This window comes from Xenopus laevis, chromosome 5L, assembly GCF_017654675.1.
Source record: "Xenopus laevis strain J_2021 chromosome 5L, Xenopus_laevis_v10.1, whole genome shotgun sequence".
Taxonomy (NCBI): domain Eukaryota; kingdom Metazoa; phylum Chordata; class Amphibia; order Anura; family Pipidae; genus Xenopus; species Xenopus laevis.
Window position 1 is genome coordinate 163,074,291 of NC_054379.1, and position 24,477 is coordinate 163,098,767.

The 24,477-nt window shown below is 41.9% G+C and overlaps 1 protein-coding gene across 5 annotated transcripts in view; it reads right to left on the minus strand.

Moving 5' to 3' along the window:
* The window catches only part of msra.1.L (methionine sulfoxide reductase A, gene 1 L homeolog), a 183,210-nt gene that overhangs the window by 63,556 nt on the left and 95,177 nt on the right, over window positions 1-24,477 (minus strand). For all 5 annotated transcript variants that reach the window (XM_041562079.1, XM_041562078.1, XM_041562080.1 and 2 more), the window contains 1 exon segment: window positions 13,363-13,482. In XM_041562079.1, the coding sequence (XP_041418013.1) occupies window positions 13,363-13,482 (120 nt within the window).

The following is a 24,477-nucleotide window of genomic DNA, read 5'->3' on the forward strand; positions in this document are numbered from 1 at the left end:
AGCTTTGGTGTTTAATAAATCTTAAAAAAATTTAGTTTTTTCTCCCATGACAATTTCGAGCTTTTCAGCCAAAAACCCTTGACCAGAAAAAAATTGAGGTTTAGTAAATAACCCCCTTCATTTTTCTTCTGGAAAAACAGAACCACAAGATAAGTGAGTTGTTTCTGGGGTTTTCTGGAAAAGAGCTCTATTTATATTATAGAGCTGTAATTATTGTCTTGCCATCAATATTGAAGCCAAGTTAGGATTCTGAGGTACAGAGATAAAGGAAAACAATCTTAGAATTATTTCCTTAAAATTGACTCTATGGGGGACGTCTGTCCTGTAATTTGGAGCTTTCTAGATAATGAGTTTCTGGATGAATTAACCCATACACTGTGAAACCACAACAGGACTTTGGTTTGGCCCACAGGTACTGGCACCCAAGGCAGATACCTTTTACTGCTTTGTCCCCTTCCGTGCTTACCCTTTACCTGCTCACCACAACAGTCCTTCCTTCCCTTGCCACCTCAAGATTCCCCCAATGCTGCCCCAGTACCCCATGCTCACTCACCTGACCCTTGATCCCAATCACCTTTTTAGGAACTTTCAGCCAGGGCTTCCTCAAGAGTGGAGGGTATCACTCAATAATATGTATCCAAATTGAGCTCCACCTGGTAGAACACTTGGCACAAGCTTATTCCTCCTACTCCTAGTTCTGCTCTGGTTTGACCCCATACATGGAAAAATAAGAAAAAGACTCATGGAACAGTATGAAGTAACTGAGTTGGGAGGCTATTTCTGTCCATTAATGGTCAACTTTAGCTTGTGTGTGTTTAGCCTTCTTTGTTGTCTTTAATAGGCTAAGCGTTGCACTTCACTTGTTGATTTCTAGACCACATTTTTATGAAGTCCTACAAAGTCCTAGAAAGGTTCTGGCCACAGTATGTTCTCTCTGCTACAAAGAGGTGTCTAAAGATTCCCACTTAGGTGGAACCAGGTCTACCAAATACAAAAAACAGAAATAAAAACTAGAATGGACAAAGCTAGAACTCCTCCAATAAACAGGACACGAGTTGCATTTATTAGGAAGGTTGCTCTTCAGGTAGTTGAGTATGGATCATACCACTTTCATCGATCAACGGCAAATCTACTTCACCCTATATTAGCTCATTCCAGAACACTTCAGCCCAAATCTCACACAACAATAAGGCATTTGTCTTTTATTATACAATAGCACCTATCTCATGCCATAGTCTAACAGTTATATTGCATTTTGAGGTTTATTGCTTTTATAACGAAGCTGTTGGAATTACATGTGACATCTGGCAGTGTTATTACTTTAGTATTTGTTGATCTAATAAAAGTGCAGTGTCTAGAAGTGTAGGTCGCACACAAAAAAAAGACAGTATTGATGAGTATGATACCTTTTAATGGAACAACATAAAAATGAAGCAAGATGTTACAAAGGCAGTAGGAAATCAGCCTTAATTTTTATGCATGGTCAATAAAAAGGTATCATAATATCCAGCAGTAATAAAGGGTCCCTGAGTTAAGTGGCTTTATTTGCACAGTCTCAGAACAAGAAGCAAGGGGTCCCCCTTCTAATTTTTTTTTTTTTACCTGGGTAAAAAGTTGGGGAACAACGCAAGCATGAAACTAAGTTCTTAGGAGGTGCCCAATAAGGGTTGTAATTGGTTATTTGGTAGCCCCTATGTGGACTGACAGACTACAGGAGACTCTGATTGGCAGTACACCTGGGGGCAGATTCACTAACCGTCAAAAACTCGCCAGCAACGGCTTCGCAACCATCGCAACACTTCACCAGGCAAATATTCGCTCAGGCAACGCTAATTTACAAAAATGCTAAATTGTGTCCAGGGCGTCGAACACTGGCGAATTTTGCTAGCGTTATTTAGGCAATCAAAGCGAAGATGCGCTATTGTTGGCTAATTTGCATATGGTGGGAAATGATAAAGTTGAATGGATGTATATGTTGCAGCAAATACATTACATTACACAAGTCCAAGGAACCTTAAAGGAAAACTATACCCCCAAAATGAATACTTAAGCAACAGATAGTTTATATCAAATTGAAGGACATATTAAAGAATCTTACAAAACTGGAATATATATTTATATAAATATTGCCCTTTTACATCTCTTGCCTTGATCCACCATTTCGTGACTCTCTCTGTGCTGCCTCAGAGATCACCTGACCAGAAATACTTCAACTCTAACTGTAACAGGAAGAAGTGAGGAAGCAAAAGGCAGAACTCTGTCTGTTAATTGGCTCATGTGACCTTACATGTGGTTTGTATGTGTACACAGTGAATCTTACGATCTCAGGGGGCGGCCCTTATTTTTTAAAATGGCAATTTTCTATTTATGATTACCCAATGGCACATACTACTAAAAAAGTATATTATTATGATAATGGTTCATTTACATGAAGCAGGGTTTTACATATGAGCTGTTTTATGCAGTATCTTTTAATAGAGACCTACATTGTTTGGGGGGTATAGTTTTCCTTTAATAAAATAAATAGAGTTATTATATTGCCCTACACATGAGCCCACTGTATAGTTAATGTTCCATATGTTAGGGAATGTATGGGGGAAAAATTTTAAGGACTTTTGCAACCTACCATTCTGAAAAAAAGGAAAAGACGAAGAAGATCTATACACTCCAATGCACTTTGCCTGGTCTGAGCTGGCGAAGGCAAGACTGGCAAAAGAGGTAATGTTTGGTAAAATCCGCATCTTAGTGAATTAGCGGAGTTACGTCCATTCGCCAGATCGAAAAGCGATACAGTGCAAATGAGCGCTAGCGCCAGTTAGTTAATTGGTGAAGTGCCTGAAAGTGGTAATGCTGGCGAATTTTCACCAGCGTTAGTCAATCCGACTTTAGTAAATCTACCCCTTGGTTTTTATGCCTCCAAAACTTAAAGGGCTTGATGAGCAACATGTTGCTTGTAAACCACTGGTTGGGGATCATTGATCTAAGCTATGAAGCTGGTCATGTACACATATTTTACATAGAATATAATCAAAAGGTTTCTTATCTACTGTCTCTTTCCTATCACAACATTATGGCCTCTGAGGTTTTTTTTCTTAAGCTCCATAGGATCCATAGGATCATGCCATTTTACATCTCCATGTGGGTAGACAAATATCTGACTAATTATTCCACGTGATCAATGTGTGGTCAGCTTGACAGTCCACCCTGTAAATATAAATCAAAATGATTTTGGTGGATAGGCAATGACGTCTCTTCAAAACAATGAGCCTCGTTGAGTTCTTAAAAGCATATTTGCCCAGCAAATGTATTGCCAAATGAATTTATATTGGGTTTGGTGGTTTGGCCATGATCCCCTGCCATCTTGGCATATACATCAGCTTGGTGGCTGGACCTCAGAAGATCTGTCCCCATCAAAAATGTCCCCAGTCTGTGACACCTTGTTGGCTAGTGCCATGTCCGAGGACAGATGAAGAAGTCAAGATGAGTTGCACCAAATGAATGGAACAGTTAAATGTATAGTATCCATCCATTCATCCTGTGGGCTACAGACTTAAGTCAGTGAAGGGAGGCTGTTATCAGTAAGAACTGACTCAACAACGAAAATTACATTGTTCCATCTCATTTTTAACGGTTTAAATGTTAAAGAAAACTCACCAGGTTTTAGTTGTTGAATGTTTTCATTTGAATTTTCAATGTTATTAAACTGTTAAATCTCAAAAAATTGTGTTTTAAAATCTTGAATTTAAAAAAAATTATGATCTTTTCTTTAATCAAAGAAAAAAAATCTTACATTTTCCAGAACGGATTGGATGATTGTCCCGTTGTATGAGCTGTTTTCACTTTATCTTTGACAGATGGTCTCAAATCTATGCAACTCTGGCACGTGGAATAATTTCTCTTTGGCTCAATGATAAAACACTGTGCAGGGCCTGAAGCATCAAATCAGCCCCAAACCTAATTTTTTAAGAAACATCACAAGTGGAAGTGGGACCAAACAAATCCAGATTTGATCAGTTTGTTGGGAGATCTTTTCACCAGAAGTCTTGATCAACACTCTGGTGATGTCTATCAAGAATTGGTGCATTTAAGTCTATATATAATTTAGATAGTTTAGTTACTGTTCTAGTTCCAAAAATGGTATGGACATTAGACAACAATAATCCTTCCAAAAGGGGTCCTATAACTGCATGCCTGATTTGGACCAAACTATATATCTTAATTTAAAAGTCAGGTCCTTCAAGCTGCTACGCTCTCTAATGACTGGCTACTCATTCGCAAAATACTGTATTCCACTGTAAAATATGATAAACAAGGGGTGCACCAACTGACACACTCAACATCTCATTCTAACTTATGTGCCCCTTTATAATAGCATGGGTATCCAATATATGCATTGAGCCAAATGACATCCTAACTGACCTTCAGACCGGACCCCCTTAGCTCACAACAAGGTTTCAAATATATAGAAACATTGAGGTAACAGTCACCCTGCATTAGTTCCAGGGAAACCCAGGCCACATATAAGCACTCACCCCAAATCTCCCCCAACTGACCTTCAGACTGGGCCCCCTTAGCTCATAACAAGGTTACAGATATATAGAAACAATGGGGTAACAGTCACCCTGCTATAGTTCCAGGGGTACCCAGGGTACAAATAAGCACTCACCCCAAATCTCCACCTAACTGGACTTCAGACTGGCCCCCCTTAGCTCATAACAAGGTTACAGATATATAGAAACATTGGGGTAACAGTCACCCTGCTATAGTTCCAGGGGTACCGAGGGTACAAATAAGCATTTACCCCAAATCTCCCCCTAACTGACCTTCAGACTGGCCCCCCTTAGCTCATAACAAGGTTACAGATATATAGAAACATTGGGGTAACAGTCACCCTACTATAGTTCCAGGGGTAGCCAGGGTACAAATAAGCACTCACCCCAAATCTCCACCTAACTGGCCTTTAGGCTGGGCCCCCTTAGCTCAAAACAAGGTTACAGATATATAGTAACATTGGGGTAACAGTCACCCTGCTATAGTTCCAGGGGTACCCAGGTCACAAATAAGCACTCACCCCAAATCTCCCCCTAACTGGCATTCAGGCTGAGCCCCCTTAGCTCATAACAAGGTTATAGATATATAGAAACATTGGGGTAACAGTCACCCTGCTATAGTTCCAGGGGTACCCAGGGTACAAATAAGCAATCACCCCAAATCTCACCCTAACTGGCCTTCAGGCTGGGCCCCCTTAGCTCATAACAAGGTTACAGATATATAGAAACATTGGGGTAACAGTCACCCTGCTATAGTTCCAGGGGTACCCAGGGCACAAATAAGCACTCACCCCAAATCTCCCAACTGGCCTTCAGACTGGGCCCCCTTAGCTCATAACAAGGTTACAGATATATAGAAACATTGGGGTAACAGTCACCCTGCTATAGTTCCAGGGGTACCCAGGGCACACCCTTATATGTAAGATATTACAATATTGCCTCAGCTGCTAGGATTTACAATACAGAAGAATGTTTCCCATAAGAAAGTTATAAAATAAAACTCTTTATCGCCTAGTACAAGGCACACAAGGTGAAGACAAAAGACACAACAAAAATGTGGCCTGACGCATTTCGCAGCTGGGCGCATAATTACAGACACTAACATGAGCTTGACATTCTGCTATGTAAGGAAACATCAGTATTAACACAGCACAAGCAGAAAGGGGAGGAAAGTCTCTTTGAATAACTGTTGTTAAATGTTGCAAATAAGCATGTGTGTCCAGGGCATTACAGATCAGCAGCAGTAGGTAGGAAAAGTGTTAGAGAGTACAGTAAGTATAGCACGGCAAGATGGCGACGTTATGACAAGATGGGGGACATTAGTGCAGGATGGCAACTGTAGAACAAGAAGGAGACAAGTTTAGTTGAAGCACAACTACCAACACCCGCTGACACCTGTAGGGCCACAGGTTGGGCATTCCTTGTTTATATAAATAATGGGTCCCATCTAGTGATGTGTGGGCTGTCCTGAAACCATGGTACTGGCTCATCTTGCAATAGCTTTATTATCCTTCCACATAGCCCTTGTGTTGTAGACTGCTTACAAGACACCAAAAGGCAATTGGGTTGAGAAGCCCAGGAGGTAGGGTTGCCACTTGTCTGGATTTCACCCAACTGGGCTGACTGGGTGAAAAGTTTCTGTCCGGATTTCCAAATCAGGAAATCCAGACAGGACATTGAAGTGAATGACATAACGATCAGACAATCGATGAACGCCACGTCATCTGTCCCGCCCCTGACATCACCTGCCCGCCTCCCAGCCCTCCCATAACATCACCCCCACCCCGACATCACTGGCTTGCCCCCAGCCCATTTTCGCACACAAAAAAAGGTGGCAACCCTACCTGGATGGAAAGTTTCCACCCAAATAGACCTATAAATGGAATTCTCTTTCCTCTTAGCTTGTATAGAGCCATACAACCTTTAGCAATTGATTGGAGTTCAAAAACAAATGGAGTTCAACAGGCTTGATGCCCCAGATCCAACACCAATATGTATTGCGTTGCCTATTAACATATCCTAAATTTAAATGGCAGCCATTAAGGGCATTTTAAATTCCCCCTATTTTTCAGCATCCCTATTCTCACTGGCACACAATAAAGGCTGGCACCGATAAACACTCTGAATGTGCTGCCAGAGTTAGGAATTGGCAACACGGCACAGAAGATGCTCTGTGATATTATTCCTGGGCGAATTCTTCATTTTTTTGGCTTCCAGGCAGCGTCATGCTGTAAAAGATTTCCTGGCAAAGAACCAGGAACGAGCTGGCACCGTCACCAACACGAGACTGGCATGGGGCGATAGCAAGCAAATCAGTGTTGGCTTTAGGAGATGAGTCTTCTATGCAGATATTTCTGAAAGGACAGTCCATCATGAATTGTCCTGATAACAACTTGACTTGTTCTTCGTCTTCTCCTTCCACTCTCTCCATGCAGGTGATTGGGAACAGAATCCCGTTCTGCGTCCATTATTCACCGCTCACTCTGACGGCACATGAATTCCATACAAGGGACTAGTGTAAAGGTGGCCATACACGGGCAGAGAAAGCTGCAGATATCGTTCCTTTAGACCAATCCGGCAATTTATCTGCCCGTGTATGGGGGCTTCTAACGTGTGTTCTGGCCATGATATCGATCGAGAAGTTTGAATTTTTTCCTTAGGGCCGAATGTTCGAACTATCCCAATAAAACCCTGCCGCTGGTGGACATATTGATGCAAGATCCGCTCGTTTGGAGATGTCCCAGACGAGCAGATCTCTTCATGTACGGCCAGCTTAAGACTTTCATAATTATTGCATGAAAGACAAACAGCCAGAGAACGAGTGTTAAGGTGGCCATACACTGAGAGATCCGCTCGTATGGCGATGTCGCCAAACGAGCGGATCTCTCCCCGATATGCCCACCTTGAGGTGGACAATATCGGGCTGAACCGATCGAGGGCCTATAGGGCCCAACGGTCGGATCCTAACGAATAGTAATAGGCGGTCGGATCGCGGGAGCGCATCAACGAATAGATGCGGCCGCGATCCAACGAGATTTTTCTTTCCAATCAGATCGAGATCTGCCCGACTTTCAGCCAGATCTCGATCGGTGAAGCCCGTCAGGGGGCCCCATACACGGGCCAATAAGCTGCCAACACGGTCTATCGGCAGCTTTTATCGGTTATTATGCCGTTTGTCCAAAAAGAACATTCCATGCACACATTTAGTGGGTTACCACTTCCCTTGGCAGAAACTGGGTAGGGTGTCAAGCAGATTGGGGGGAATGGATGGGAATAACTGGACATGGTTAAGGCACAGAAGGGGTATCAGCCTATGACTAAGTGCCATGTGGGCACGAAATGCATAAAGGCTTTCCTTGATGGTATAAATACAAAATGTAAAAACTTTTGATGGCCTGTTTTGTGGATTTCCGGTGTGCCGGAAGCCATAACGGTTTGTCTGCACCTGGATCACTATATCTACACTGATGAGTTTCTACCATTTGTGCCTGGGTAGAAACTTGGCAGAAACTGGGTAGGGTGTCTAGCAGATTGGGGAATATATAGTGAATAAAGTACCCCCTCTTGTAAAATATAAGGATATTATAAGTTACCGAGGAGTTTCATGACCATCTAAAAACAACAGGCCGAAGGTCATGGAACTCCAAGGTAACTTCTAATATCCTCATATTCTGCAACAGGGGGTACTTTATTTATTATAATACACAAATTTCAGTGAATCATGTGACAGAAATTACATCAGAACTCACCGTTTATAAGGATACAATTTACAAGATATTCATGGCTTTTGTGTATTATATTAATATAAATGGGCAAGGTTAAGGCCCATAAGTGGTATCAGCCTATGACTAAGTGCCAAGTGAAATTAGTAAGTTTTTTATTGATGGTATAAATAAAACATTTTTATCATTTTTTTGATGGCCTACTGTATGTTGTGCATTTCCGGTGTGCCTGATTTCTTATGTCATAACAGTTTGTCCGCTCCCTCGAGCTAAGGGGCTGGGGCTGGAGCACCTGGACCACTGTATTTACATTGGTTGTTGTGTTTTGTTTACAGATGGAGAATGCCCTAAGTTATTTGGCTTTTTATAATGACCTGTTGGAAGGTATGAATCCCATTTAAATGGCCACAGGGCACGGTTTATGCATTGTGATCTTATTCAAAGTATTAACAATCGCCACAGACAGCAAATCATTATGGTCCAGGGGGACTCATACAAATGAAAAAGGCACAAGGCAGGGTGCAAAGTGCAAAAATGGCTACCATTCTGCCTTCCAGCCTAAATAAATTACTTCTGGTTATAGAGACCTGCGGCTGCCCCATGAATGCATTGGTGCCTATGTTCAGCAGCTCAGTATTCATGAGTGGTGGTAGATGGGAAGTGAGCTGCCGTACTTAGGTGACTCCCTCCTACCCCCTAACTTTTGCATCATTCGGATGTAGGCCACGACTGTTTGCCCAATGGCAGTCAGAAAAGATAAGATTGTAGTGATGTGTGGGTCTGAAAAATTGAACCCGCACCCGGCCCTATCCTGAGAACTCCCAACCCAAACCCTACCTGACCAGCGCCAACCTATTTATAGACCAACGGTTTCCCTGCCAATCTCTAACGGCACAAAAGGGGGTGGGGCAGGTGTGTGCCTATAAATAGAGGCTGCCGGAGGCAGAAGCTGGTACAGTAAGGTTGTGGGTGGGGACAGCGGAAGGAAGAATTTAAAGGAGAACTAAACCCTAAAAATGAATATGGCCAATATTACGTAACGATCTTATTGCACGAGGCTAAAGTTTGAGCTTGTCAATAGCAGCAATGATCCAGGACTTCAAACTTGTCACAGGGGGTCACCATCTTGGAAAGTGTCTGTGACACTCACATGCTCAGTGGGCTCTGATTGGCTGTTGAGAAGCTAAACTTAGGGCTCGTCACTAATTATCCAGCAGAAAATGAGCTTCCCTGGCTGTAATATAAGCTGATGCTACAGGTTTGCTGATTATTCAATTCTGATGCTAATTGCACTGGTTTCTGTGCTGCCATGTAGTAATTATGTGTATTAATTACTAATCAGCCTTATATTGTGACATTTCTATTCTATATGTACTGTATATTGTGAGTGGGTCCCTAAGCTCAGTAAGTGACAGCAGCACAGAGCATGTGCAGTGAATCAGCAGAAAAGAAGATGGGGAGCTACTGGGGCATCTTTGGAGACACAGATCTTTACTGCTAAAGGGCGTGGGCTGGTACAGAAGCACAAAACAAAACATTTCTAGCCTGATTCTTTAGTTAGGCTTTAGTTCTCCTTAACCCTGCCTGCCACCCGGCAATTAGGTACGAGAGTCAGACCGAAGGCTGACCCATTGAAACTGCGATCTGCATAAAATCGCTCTCTGCATGAGAACTAAGGGGCATGATCTTGCACATCTTAGTATACTTGTACGTCTTCTAAATGACCCCCAGAATGGTTGGACTCTACAGTCGCTAATAAGCCCACTACCCCATCCCCCAAATCTTTTCTAAGCTGATCCCCAACAAGGGGCCCCCTGTCCCAACCCAACAGGTGGTGGTCAACCCATATGGCCAACTTACGTAACATATGTTAGGCCATAAGAGCTAATTTATCTGAACACCATTAGAATAAATGTGCGTTTAATACTTTCCTGGCACTGCACATTGGATGGCATATGTTCTGGTGTCCTTCTGGGGGTCATCTAAGGAAAATCGGGGAAACTGAACTCAAAGAACCTTTTAGGAAGTAAAGTAAAGGAGGTTCCTCATCGGCAGAATGAATGACATTTTCTAGCCACATTGGGAGCGGCGAGGAGCGCAACAAGAAATGTCAGAAGCACAACACGGATCCATTATCCTGACAGTGACAGTTACAATAGGAAATGTTCTAAACTATTCTCATTAAAAGCAAGAACACCTTCTTCTCGCGGTCCCTTTCCGTGCCTGGTTACTATGGAAACCGAATGGAACGTTGCTCCCTTTAATTATGTGTTCACATATACTCGGAAGATTTGAGGTTTTGAAAATCGCTTTATCTAAATCTTTCCCACATCATTAACCCCTCGAATCTGATTTTGTCTCCAAAAATGTAATGGGGTTTTAATTGCGGCACAATCTGTCCATCGGATTAAAGGTCAGGCCTGTGAGGCTTTTCATTATCTGTGCCGGTAACATAGGGACACTGGGCGGGTGTTGGGTTAAAAGCGGCTGCTTGTTACACTGATACATATTTGTGTGTTAGTAAAAATTCCCCCAATTTCCCAGTCTGTTTTGAAGGGGGTACATAAAATTACAGTACTTCATGGCCAGGATTCTGCCCAGCTGAACCGAATCGGAATCCTAATTTGCATATGCAAATTAGGGGTGAGGAGGGAAATCACTAGACCTTTTTCCCTTTCCCACCCCTAATTTGCATATGCAAATTAGGATTTGGATTTGATTCGGTATTCGGCCGAATCTTTCACAAAGGATTCAGGGCCAAACCAAAATAGTGGATTCGGTGCATCCCTAATTACCAGCGTTATCCGGAGACCCCTTATCCAGTAAGCTCCGAATAATGGGAAGGCCATCTCCCATAGACTCCATTTTAATCAAATATTTAAATGATTTCCTTTTTTGTGTAATAATAAAACAGTAGCTTGTACTTGATCCCAAATAAGATATAATGAATCCTTAAAGAAGACAGTCCTATTGGGTTTATTTCATGTTTAAACTATTTTTTAGTAGACTTAAGGTATGGAGAACTAAATTAAAGGAAAACTATACCCCAAAATGTAAGTAAATATTGGCCTTTTACATCTCTTGCCTTGAACCACCATTTTGTGATGGTCTGTGTGCTGCCTCAGAGATCACCTGACCAGAAATACTGCAGCTCTAACTAACAGGAAGAGATCACCTGACCAGAAATACTGCAGCTCTTACTGTAACAGGAAGAGATCACCTGACCAGAAATACTGCAGCTCTAACTGTAACAGGAAGAGATCACCTGACCAGAAATACTGCAGCTCTAACTGTAACAGGAAGAGATCACCTGACCAGAAATACTGCAGCTCTAACTGTAAAAGGAAGAAGTGTGGAAGCAAAAGACAGAACTCTGCCTGTTAATTGGCTCATGTGACCTAACAAGTATGGTTTGTTTGGTATGTTTGTGTGCACCGTGAATCATAAGATCAAAGGGGGTGGCCCTTATTTTTTAAAATGGCAATTTTCTATTCATGATTAACCAATGGCACATACTGAAAAAGTATATTATTATGAAAATGGTTTATTTACATGAAACAGGGTTTTACATATGAGCTGTTTTATGCAATATCTTTTTAAAGAGACCTACATTGTTTGAGGGGTATAGTATTCCTTTAAGGAAAGATACTTTATATGGAAAACCCCAGGGTCCAGGAATTCCGGATAACAGGTCCCATACCTGCTAATGTTAAAGGAGCTTTGTAGCTTATCCGGTCCTGAGACCTTTGCTCAGAATCTGCTGTAAAGCAAGACAGGACTTATAAATGGTGAATTTAGCTTTAAGGTGGACACACATTATAGGATCCACTAGTCTGGCGAGGTCATTAAACTAGAGGATCTTTCACCGATATGCCCACCTTAATGTGGCAAATATCTGGCTGATCCTTGGGCCAATGATAGGACTATAAATGCTCCTATGCCACCAGTTTTATCGAGGACCACCATCAACAAGCAGATGCAGAACTTGATTGATGGGAAGAATCAATCCTGTCTAATAAACACCTGCCGACACTGCACCGGTGCTGTGTTTTGGGCGAAGGAGGGGGGAGAGCCTACTAGGGGTCTGAGTTAAATGATTATATCTATTAGACTCACTGAGTAATCAAAGAAGACATTTCACTACTCATCCAAGCAGCTTTAGCTGAACTGAAGAAGCCACTGAATAGCGAAACGTCTTCAATGATTACTCAGCAAGTTCAGTTGCTCTAGATTTACTCCTACTAAATATACAATGACCTGGATAAAAACCTTCATAGATTTAAATGATTATAATTACTGGGGGTGACCTCCAAAATGATTAACCCTTTTATTTCCCTTTAAAACTTTGTGAACAATGCAAGTTCGCCATTCGAGCTGATCTCTCCCCGATATGCTCAATATTGGGCTGATGGGCCACAACTATTGGATCACCTAAATGCAGGCGGTCGGAGTAAGAACCGCATCAACAAACTGATGCGGTTCTTGATCCAGCAGGATTTTCAAACCAGCCCAATTTGCGTTTATGGGACCGCGTAAGGTCACCTAAAGTAAGAGAACCAAGTCTTGTCATATTGATGATGAAACCTAGGAGGTCATGATGCGTGTTCTTCTATTTATCACTAAAGACAAACTTTAATGCCAACAACACCAAACACATTCAAAGGCAGGGTAGAAACATCTAGAAAGTACTCATACAAGAACATGATGGGCAACTTGCAGCTCTCAAGGGGATCATGAAAGTTGTAGTTTAAGAAGACCAGAGCTGCTTTAGATGTGCTTTAATGAGCAAACAAAATCTAATTTCCAGGGCTGGAAGTGATCATTGATTGGAGCATTATTTTTCAGCAAGGAGATAGGGAGTAAGTCGCCCAAGCTGCCACCACTCGTTTCTGTGTCACCGCATATAAAATTGGTAAATTGTTTGAATGCAGTGAAAAACAACAACAAACATGTGAGCAACTCAGTGCAAGGAACAACACAGCAAAACTGAAGCTGAAATGCATAATTAAAGTTTGTTGAAATAACAGGAACCGTTGCTATGACAAAAGGAACGTTCTGTATTGTCAGCAATCCCATCGAGCCCAAACTACCTGAGCAGACTTCTTCATACAGCGGGTTGGGTGTGTAACCTCCAGAATAGCCAACTTGGGTGGAGTAGACCCCTTTTTGTCTCCAGAACTTTCTTTCTGCTCCCCAAAAGCAGCCCATACCTGAAAATGACAAAACAAAACAGTTCAGGCTATAAAATCAGAAGGGCATGGGTTCAATGATAATATTTTGTGTGCAGCTTCAGAGTCACTTTCAGGGCTTTTAACCCTATTCTCCAGGGACCCAGTATGCCTGAGAGTCAACCTTGCAACCCAATTAATTAATTACAGAATCAGTTGGGCTGGGACACCAAATTACCTAGAAAATGCTACCCTACCACCACTCACTCCACCATTAAAACTTGTATGTCTATAACAGGGGTCCCCAACCTTTTTTATCTGTGAGCAACATTCAAATATAAAAAAAGAGTCAGGGAGCAACACAAGCATGAAAATATTTAAAGGAGGTGCCAAATAAAGGCCGTGATTGGCTATTTGGTAGGCGCTATGTGGACTGGCAGTCTACAGGAGGTTCTGTTTGGCAGTACACATGGTTTTTATAAAACCAAAACTTGCCTCCAAGCCTGGAATTAAAAATAAGCTCCTGCTTTAAGGCCACTGGGAGCAACATCCAAGAGATTTGGGAGCAACATGTTGCCCAGGAGTCACTGAACGGGAATCACTGGTCTATAATGTGGTAATTCTCCATTTCTGAGGAAGAAACAGAGGGATGGATAGATGAGAGTACTTAAAGGGCATGTAAAGGCAAAACAATAAAAATCCAATTTTAGTTTCTTTAATGAAAAAGAAACCTATCTCCAATATACTTTAATTAAAAAATGTGTAACATTTTTATAAGAAACCTGACTGTATGCAGTGAAATTCTCCCTTAATTTACTGCTGTGGATAGGAATTGTCAGACGGTCCCTAACTGCTCTGCAGGGAAACAATCATACTTATGAACAGCAGGGGGAGCCCCCGCCTTACTTTCCAGCCATGCAGAACTCAAGCAGCTTTGTTTGTTTCCCTGTTTAGATAATTTATGACAATCCCTAAGCAGCCCACACCACACTGAGCATGTGCACAGTCTTGGTCTTGCAAAGATCTTTAACAAAATTACAAGATGGTGACCTGTGGCCAACTTTGAAAGCATAAATCATTTGTTTTTAGATTAGGCTTGTGGTGCAGTAAGTTCATGTTTATGTATAGTATACAAAATACAGCATTTCTAGCCTTATTCTATCTTAGACTTTCCTTTTAAAGACAATACACTAGGATACTGAAGATAAAAGAGGAGGAAAAAGTTTGTAGAGTGGGCATGTAGTCCTTGGAAATCCAGAATGACACTCTACACACCTCGAATATTTAATAAGGAGGACATTAGCCAAAACAACATCTTACCAAGCACCTAACACATTAAATGAAAAAAACAATATCAAGCCTTTAGATGTGCATCTTCCAAAAAGACTAGCCCCAATCCATTACTGGTAAGATTTTGGGTTAGAATTCACTGTGATTAACTGATACAACAAGGTTTTCCTATATCTCTGAGCTAATGGGGGCACGTAACAAAAGCTTGGGTCTGCAAGGGTTAGGGTGGAACAAAAACATCAATGGAAAACAAACATATAAGTTAATGGTTTTGCTAGAATTGCAGTTTATTTCTCTGTATGTAGAACCAAGAATAGTAACTTCCACCTTCCCACAATTATCAAACCTTTCGCACTCACAGTGTGAGATCAGTTTCACAATCTCAAGCTTGATTAATTGATGAAATAACAAAGCCTTAAATATAGCTATAGAGGTGGGGTGCGTCATACACAAGGCAAAAATGGAATAAACACAGCTCCCAAGGGCACTCGAATGTACCAAACATTGTTCTTCAAGCAAACAGCATGACAAGAGCAACTCAAGTACTCGCCAAATGTAAAACTTAAAAATAAATACGGCCAGAAATCCTGTAATTTATATAATGAGCCGACAGAGAGAGTAACAGTAATGATCCAGGCCTTGAAATTGTCCACAGGAGATCACCATCTTGGATCTTGTTTGGCCATTATTTGTGTCACTGGCACTGCACATGCTCAGTGTGGTCTGGGCTGCTCTAACCATTAGCTACGATGGGAATCGGCAGAAAAGAAAATGGGGAGCTACTGGGGCATCTTAAGAGGCACAGATCTTCCCTGTTAAAGGGTTGTGGTGGCCTTGGGTTGGCACAGAAGCCCAAAACCTCAAGGTATAACATTTTTTAAGACACTAAATCCAAAAGGAAGAATGTGAGGATCTCCAATAATCAAGAGCTAAATATTTTTTTTTAAAAAAGTAGAAAATGTATTAGGACATAAAACCTAACGCGTTTCGTGCCTGATAGGGCACTTACTCATAGGCTAATATAACGTTTTTTAGCCTAATTTTTTAATAATGTGTATTTCTTATTTAAGGCATGGCAGTCCAATGTAGTTTAAAGGAGAACCAAAGCCTAACGAAGGAAGTAGCTAGAAATGTTGTGCTTCTGTACCCAGGGCCGCCATTAGAAATCCCGGGACCCCGTACAAAAACATTTTCAGGGGCTGCCGCCCACACTGGCGCCCAAGCCCCACCCCAAATCCCACCCACTCCACATCACAGTTAAAAGACCACACAGACATCAGCGTTAAAAACATAACCCCTCCCCCCACCACCACACACAGGTTATAAAAAGCTATTGATGGCCAAGGCCCCCTTAGAAGTTAAAAAAAAAAAAAAACATTGGTGCCAGGGCCCCCTTACAAGTTAAAAAAATTGGGTCCCCCATGACTTCACTTTTGACTGAGAAGAAACCAACATGGCGTTCAAACCTCCAAACGTGCCGCAAGCCCAGGAAAAGTAAAGGAGGCCCATTAAAACGGAAACTTTGTATCGTGAGCTGTCAAACTAGAAAAGACGTCGGCTGATGGTAAACACATTTAAATGTTCCTTTCCCACCTAGTGATATTCTTTTGGAAGCAGCAGAGTAATAATTAAAGAAATTACACATAGTTCAGCCGCCGTGTTAAATTGTCTCAGACTGATTTCCTTGCTTTGATATTTAATTATAATACTTCGATTTAATACTTGAGTCTCAATACATTAAAACACATTGTTGTTGTTGTTTTTTTTATCAAGTGTTATTCGGAAAAAGTATTTAGTAAGAAAAGTATTTAAAATCTCCCCCACGGAGAAGAGAGAAAGGCGTGTGGTTAGCAATAAAAGACAGGACAAATAACAGCACAGTGATATGAGCGGGATAATAAGGGAAAGTTGCAGGATTTCTGCACACTCTGTTGCTTGAGAACATTGAGGTTAATGACAATACGGGGATAGAACATTTATTAGGCTTAGTTCACACAAGGAGATTCGGGAGATTTTGTCGCCTGGCGACTAATCCACTCTTCTTTTGGGCGACAATCTCCCCAAACTGCCTCCTCGTGTCTTCCCATTCGTTATAATGACAAGTCGCCTGCGCTAAAGCACGCGCGGCGTGGTGTTTTCCAAAGTCGCCCCGAAGTTTCCTCACGAGTCGACTTCGGAAAACAAAGCGATGTTTGTGTCATAACGCAGGCGACTTCTCATTACAGCCGGCGCAGGAGAAGTGGAAGCAGTTCGGGGAGTTTAGTCGCCCCAAAGTAGAGGCGATTTGTCGCCAGGCGACTAAATCTCCCCGAATTGCCTGGTGTGGACTGACCCTAATAGTTTACACCCTGGAATAGAATCCAACCCGAACCCGCATATTTACTTTGATCCACTAATAAACCCGGACTGCAACTGCCTTATCCGCAAACCGCCGACCACCCTCAAGCAGGAAGTGATGTTGATGCAAACCGGAAGTGACATCATCAAAAGTGGGCGGGACAGAAACACTTTTGTAAACCTTTAAAAGGAGTAAAATATAGACAATATTACATAAGATAAGAAATCTAGATGAGACCCGCAGACCCACGACCCACATCTATACCCACACCTGAAAATCCTCCCATCATTCCGCAAGGTGCCCACTTTTTTGCGGGTAACCCACGGGTACCCGACCTGCTGCAGGACTCTACCCTGGAATGAGACACAGTAGGGATTATTTATTATGGGGCAAAGTGCAACAAACAGGACCAAAGTAAGATGTAAGGGCAAACTGTGCTACCAGGGCTACGGAGTTGATGTATAAATCCTTCGACTCTGACTCCTCTGTTTTTAAAGGAACAGTAGCACCAAAAACAAAGTGTATGAAAGTATTTAAAATATAATGTACTGTTGCTCTGCACTGGTAAAACTAGTGTGTTTGCTTCAGAAACAAGCTGCTGTATAGCCATGTGGGCAGCCATTCAAGCACAGGATACACAGTAGATAACAGATAAGTACTACTATAGTTTATATAAACAAGCTGCTGTGTAGCCATGGGGGCAGCCATTCAAGCAGAGGATACACAGTAGATAACAGATAAGTACTTCTATAGTTTATATAAACAAGCTGCTGTGTAGCCATGGGGGCAGCCATTCAAGCGCAGGATACACAGTAGATAACAGATAAGTACTACTATAGTTTATATAAACAAGCTGCTGTGTAGCCACGGGGGCAGCCATTCAAGCACAAGATACACAGTAGATAACAGATAAGTACTACTATAGTTTATATAAACAAGCTGCTGTGTAGCCATGGGGGCAGCCATTCAAGCACAGGATACACAGTAGATAACAGATAAGTACTACTATAGTTTATATAAACAAGCTGCTGTGTAGCCATGGGGGCAGCCATTCAAGCAGAGGATACACAGTAGATAACAGATAAGTACTTCTATAGTTTATATAAACAAGCTGCTGTGTAGCCATGGGGGCAGCCATTCAAGCACAGGATACACAGTAGATAACAGATAAGTACTACTATAGTTTATATAAAAAAGCTGCTGTGTAGCCACGGGGGCAGCCATTCAACCACAGGATACACAGTAGATAACAGATAAGTACTACTATAGTTTATATAAACAAGCTGCTGTGTAGCCATGGGGGCAGCCATTCAAGCACAGGATACACAGTAGATAACAGATAAGTACTACTATAGTTTATATAAACAAGCTGCTGTGTAGCCATGGGGGCAGCCATTCAAGCACAGGATACACAGTAGATAACAGATAAGTACTTCTATAGTTTATATAAACAAGCTGCTGTGTAGCCATGGGGGCAGCCATTCAAGCACAGGATACACAGTAGATAACAGATAAGTACTACTATAGTTTATATAAACAAGCTGCTGTGTAGCCAGGGGGGCAGCCATTCAAGCACAGGATACACAGTAGATAACAGATAAGTAGTACTATAGTTTATATAAACAAGCTGCTGTGTAGCCACGGGGGCAGCCATTCAAGCACAGGATACACAGTAGATAACAGATAAGTACTACTATAGTTTATATAAACAAGCTGCTGTGTAGCCATGGGGGCAGCCATTCAAGCACAGGATACACAGTAGATAACAGATAAGTACTACTATAGTTTATATAAACAGGCTGCTGTGTAGCCATGGGGGCAGCCATTCAAGCACAGGATACACAGTAGATAACAGATAAGTACTACTATAGTTTATATAAACAAGCTGCTGTGTAGCCATGGGGGCTGCCATTCAAGCACAGGATACACAGTAGATAACAGATAAGTACTACTATAGTTTATATAAACAAGCTGCTGTGTAGCCATGGGGGCAGCCATTCAAGCACAGGATACACAGTAGATAACAGATAAGTACTACTATAGTTTATATAAACAAGCTGCTGTGTAGCCATGGGGGCAGCCATTCAAGCACAGGATACACAGTAGATAACAGATAAGTACTACTATAGTTTATATAAACAAGCTGCTGTGTAGCCATGGGGGCAGCCATTCAAGCACAGGATACACAGTAGATAACAGATAAGCTCTGTCCAATACAATGGTGTTGGTGCAGCCAGGGAAGCTGTCCTGGGTGCTTCATAACATGGTGCTGGTCAGATTATGCAGGTTCTATATTGTGGTGCTGGTCAAACAGCCCAGATGATCACATACAGTCATTAGTGCTTATACTGACTGTGTGCCGCACTCTGTTGTGGGCAGGTTGTGACATGACTGACAGTGTAACAGAGTGTTCAGTAACTGTGGGGTGTGACATTAGTTCCTATTAGAGGAGAAGGCTCGGGTGTTTGTGTGTCTCAGAATACATTAGTCACAAGGTGAGATGTTATCACACTCCTTATTGCCCCCTCTCATGAGACCAGATGCTTCTTGTCCCCCCCCCCCCAATAAGTGTGACCTCCGTTACTTAGGGGGGGGGGAAGATATCCAAATGTAACGCCTGTAATTAGAAGCCAATTAATATTTATGAGCTTGTGTGTTTATTAAGCGAATTCGAGAGCCACATCACGGGAACGTGGGAAGAGATAAAATGATCTCAGCTGATCAGACTCTTTGTTATAACATGTATGTATGGCATCGGTGTTATTTATCAAGAGAAAGAAAGGCCTCCGAGTGGAAAGCTCAAGGGCAGCATAAGAAGCAAATACAATAAGCTGCCACCAGAATATGGCGATTAGTGGAAATATGGGGGTTAAATCAGACATGGCCGGGGGGCGTTGGAAATGGCTCCAGCATAAATAACCAATTTATACAAGGCTATAACAATAAAAACAGCACCACCAGTAACTCATTGTGGGGAGCTAAGGGACACTTCTCTCATCATTCAAAAGGCCAATACCTTGGACAAAGCGATCAAGGGGCCCAATACTAGTTAGTTAGTATAACCATCACCTCCAGGGTATCTGACTTATTATCCAAGTGCCTGGCTGGGCCTCCTGGGGAGTAAGATGGGGTCCCAATTAAAATAATTATAGCACGCAAACCCTTTGCAAGCCCAGCATTCTTAAAGTGTAAAATAGAATAAGGCTAGAAATGCTGTATTTGTATACTAAACATAAACATGAACTTGCTGCACCACAAGCCTAATCAAACAAATGATTTATACTTTCAAAGTTGGCCACAGGGGGTCACCATCTTGTAACTTTGTTATACATCTTTGCAAGACTAAGACTGTGCACATGCTCAGTGTGGTCTGGGCTGCTTAGGGATCGTCATAAATGATCAAAACAGCACAAGTCAAATAATATCTGCCAGAAGCCGATACAGCAAGACTGATAATAATCAGAATATACAGACTGCACTGGGTCCTGTGTTGTCATGTAATCTAATGTGGATTTTATAGTTTTTGTATTGTTTAATACAAACTTTCTCCAACTCTGCAGAACCAGTGGCTGCAGCAAAATAATCCTCCAAATAGAATCCCAGTTTATCTGTTTAAATCTGGCTCCATGATCTTTGTCCCTGCAGCTGGAGTTGGAAACAGTAAAGGGGATGTAAAGGCAAAAATAAAATCCAATACAAATCTCTACACAGTCGCCGACTGCTCTACAAGGAAACAAACAAAGCTGCTTGAGTTCTGCAGGGAAGTAAGGCGGGGGCTCCCCCTGCTGTTCATAAGTATGATTGTTTCCCTGCAGAGCAGTTAGGGACCGTCTGACAATCCCTATCCACAGCAGTAAATGAAGGGAGAATATCACTGCATACAGTCAGGTTTTTTAATTAAACATTTTATTTACACATTTTTAATTAAAGTATATTGGAGATTATTCATTAAAGAAAGTAAAAATGGGATTTTATTTGTTTTGCCTTTACATGCCCTTTAAGGCCACCAAATTAAACTGCTATGTCTATCCTGTTCTTCTATTTCCACCTGTTCCCCATTGACTGTGCCCCCTGCTCCCAATCTGGCTAACCCTGCCCAGTTACCAACTTGGAACACTGGACAGACCCACAATTGCCCTTTTCCCATGTTTTCCTCCTCTTTGATGATAAAATTTTTACATTTTATTGCACCTTTCTTCACCTGAAATTAGCCCCCTTTGTTACAGCATTCTATTTAAATATCCAAAACAAGTTTTTAAGTGGTAAAGTGTTTTGCTTATAATAGTTGTGGTTGCAATGGAGATAAATTTGCATATTCTATGCTTGGCAGAGCTGTCAAACTTTTGGAAATTATTTCTATTAGGAGGTAACTTAGCAACACCCCTACTACACCCTGTTCATGCCCAGTTATGACCCCCAACACTACCCTCAGCACTGGCCTGGCAAAGTGTGGCTATTTTAGCTAAAAATGTAACACATCTGCCCCATTGATAGAATGTGTGAATAACTGTAGCCATTGCTAAAAAAGGCATCAAGAGGAGGCATAAGTCTGCAACTGCCACCCCATACTGCCCACACGTCATCATCATAAACAACTGTGCAGCTCGGGAACTAATAATTAGCATAAACAAAGGCATCAAAATAAGACCTGTACAAAATTCCATCTGTATTTGAAATAATGTAGTTAATGGAAGCTTCCCCTTACAACTAGGGTTGCACCAAATTTGAATTCAGTTCGGTATTTAGCCAGGATTTGGCCTTTTTCAGCGGGATTTGGATTCAGCCAAACCCTTGTGCCTGTCGAACCAAATCCTTAAAATCATGTGCCTTTTTGGTCACAAAACAAGAAAGTAAAACACCCCCTGATTTGCATATGCAAATTAGGGATTCCGTTCGGTATTCGCCCAAATCTTTCAGAAAGCATTCCGGGGTTTAGCCGAAACCAAAATAGTGGATTCGGTGCATCCCTACTTTTTAATGATAGTTAATATTCCCTTTCACTGAAGTGTAAAAATCTACTGCTATTGCCTTCTTGTCTGTGCAACCTCAACTTTGAATTAGGTGGAGAACTGGGAAGGGTAAGAAAATTTGTAGCCAACCAGGGCACTAAAACATCATAGTACTAGAGCTAAAAGCCAATCAGATACAATAAATGCTCACAGGTCTACAGCTAAAGCAAATTACAGCACTAATATGCTCACAGTAGAGCTACCCGCAAAGTGGTTTGGTTGACCTTTCTGGGTACCCTTTCTTGGTCCCTTCCATCCTCCCCTGAGGTAAGCGCACGATTTGTCCCCTTACCCATTTGATTGGGCTCTGATGTGACGCCATTTTCAGTTTACAGAGGCCACTTCCTGTTTTGCAGGTCCCGGGCCAGAAGATAAGTCAACTATTTGCATTTTTGGGCAGCAGGTCTAGGTAGGGGTACATATTGGATGGCGGGTGCAGGTTGGGTTTTTGGTCAGTGGGTCTGACCTGGACCCACAAAGGACTCTAGCTCACAGTTCACTTTAGCAGAACCAATGACCAAATGAGATGTCCTCAAACCACACGTTGAGGGTGTAGGGAGTTATCATGGTTACCTGGGTGTATGAAATGAGCTCCTCTTAAAACAGCAGTGGCTAACTGGCAGTGACTTTACCACCCCCTGCTATGCACATTATTTTGCTCCAATCCAGAAAAGTGAAAAGGAGATATTTTTTTTGTCCATGCCTGATTTGTACCTGGTTCATTGACTCTTCCTCTTGTGAGTCGCTCTCGTAACCACCTGCTGTCCATAGCATTTGTGGGCAATTACCAATATATTGTAAGTGGCAATAATTGTGCGATTAGACAGGATGACATATTCGTGTGGCATTGAGGCAGACTCAAGGCCTGCAGTCCGTCCGCTGTTCCTCTTAAATGTCAGGTCTCCCAAGTGATAAATTAAAACATTATCTCAGCGTGAGTATGCGGCTGCTGCAATTATACAGCCTTCATTACTTTAAATTAAACAAGGCCTCCGTCCAGCTCTCCATTTAGATGTTGTTTGACATTATTAGTCCCGAAGAGCAGTCCATTCCAATTTTAACTCCATTCACCTCAGTGGGTGCAGTCACTTTGTTTTTCCCCTGAATTGTAATTAAATACACAAAAGAAATAATTGGCCAGCGATCATGATAATTTCAAAGTAACAAGAACTGGAATTTACATGTATCTATTTACCAATATATGGTCCCTTCCATTTGACATCAAAGACTAACTACCTGACAACCGCTGCTTTTTTAATATTGAAAAGGACAATTTAAAAAGTTTTTAAGTATTTGTTACATTAAGACAATAAACAATACAACATTGGCTCTACAAAGGTGTTTTGTTTCTGTGTCTTAAATACACCCAGTACACCTATATTGATCAGTCGGTGACAATCTACTCAAGATGATGTTCAGTCACCTGCAAGAGAAAAATGGGGACTTTGGGGTTCTCAGTGGAGGGGCTATAGTCTAAGAGGGTTACCCATATAGTTTTAGTCTATAGCCTCAGCCCATTCTTACTATATCTTGTCTTATTGTTGGAGGCATTTGCAGTGTAAAAAGGACACATTTTTAATTAAAATTTGCTAGAATTAAGTTAAAAAAATTGGAATCGCCTAGATATTTCCCTTTAGTGTCTTAATCATCCACCCACTCCCACATACGACAAATTGCTGTAATACTATAGATTCAGAGTCCCTGAAAAGGATTCCATGAGTAGATATCTATGGAGGTTTCAGCTAGCCATACACAGCAAGACCCACCCATAGGTCAACACCATTTGGCCAACCATGGATCAGAACTGGGCCTATGCAAACCTTTTGGGAGAGGACCACATCGATGGCCAGATGCATTGCTTACCCCGCACAATTTTTAAAAAGCCAGGCTGTGGAAGTAGCAGGCCCCAATGTCAATTCAGTCAAGAAAGGTTAGCAGCAAGCTTGTAGGATCAAACTCCATGAGAAAAAACAGGAACCACCATGAGAGGAATAGGAGCCAGGTCTTAGCTTCAACCACCATGAGAAGACTTATAGCCAGCACTTAGCTTCAACCACCACAAGAAGACTTGCAGCCAGCCCTTAGCTTCAACCACCATCAGATGAACTGAAGTTACTCTTAGCTTCAACCACCATCAGAAGACTTGTAGCCAGCTCTTAGCTTCAGCCACCATTAGATGAACTGGAGCCAGTCCTTAGCATCAACCACCATGAGATGAATTGGAGCCAGCTCTTAGTTTTAACCACCATGACAAGAATTGTAGCTAGGCTTTAGCTTCAACCACAATGAGATGAACTGGAGCCAGTCCTTAGCATCAACCACCATGAGATGAATTGGAGCCAGCTCTTAGTTTTAACCACCATGACAAGAATTGTAGCTAGGCTTTAGCTTCAACCACCA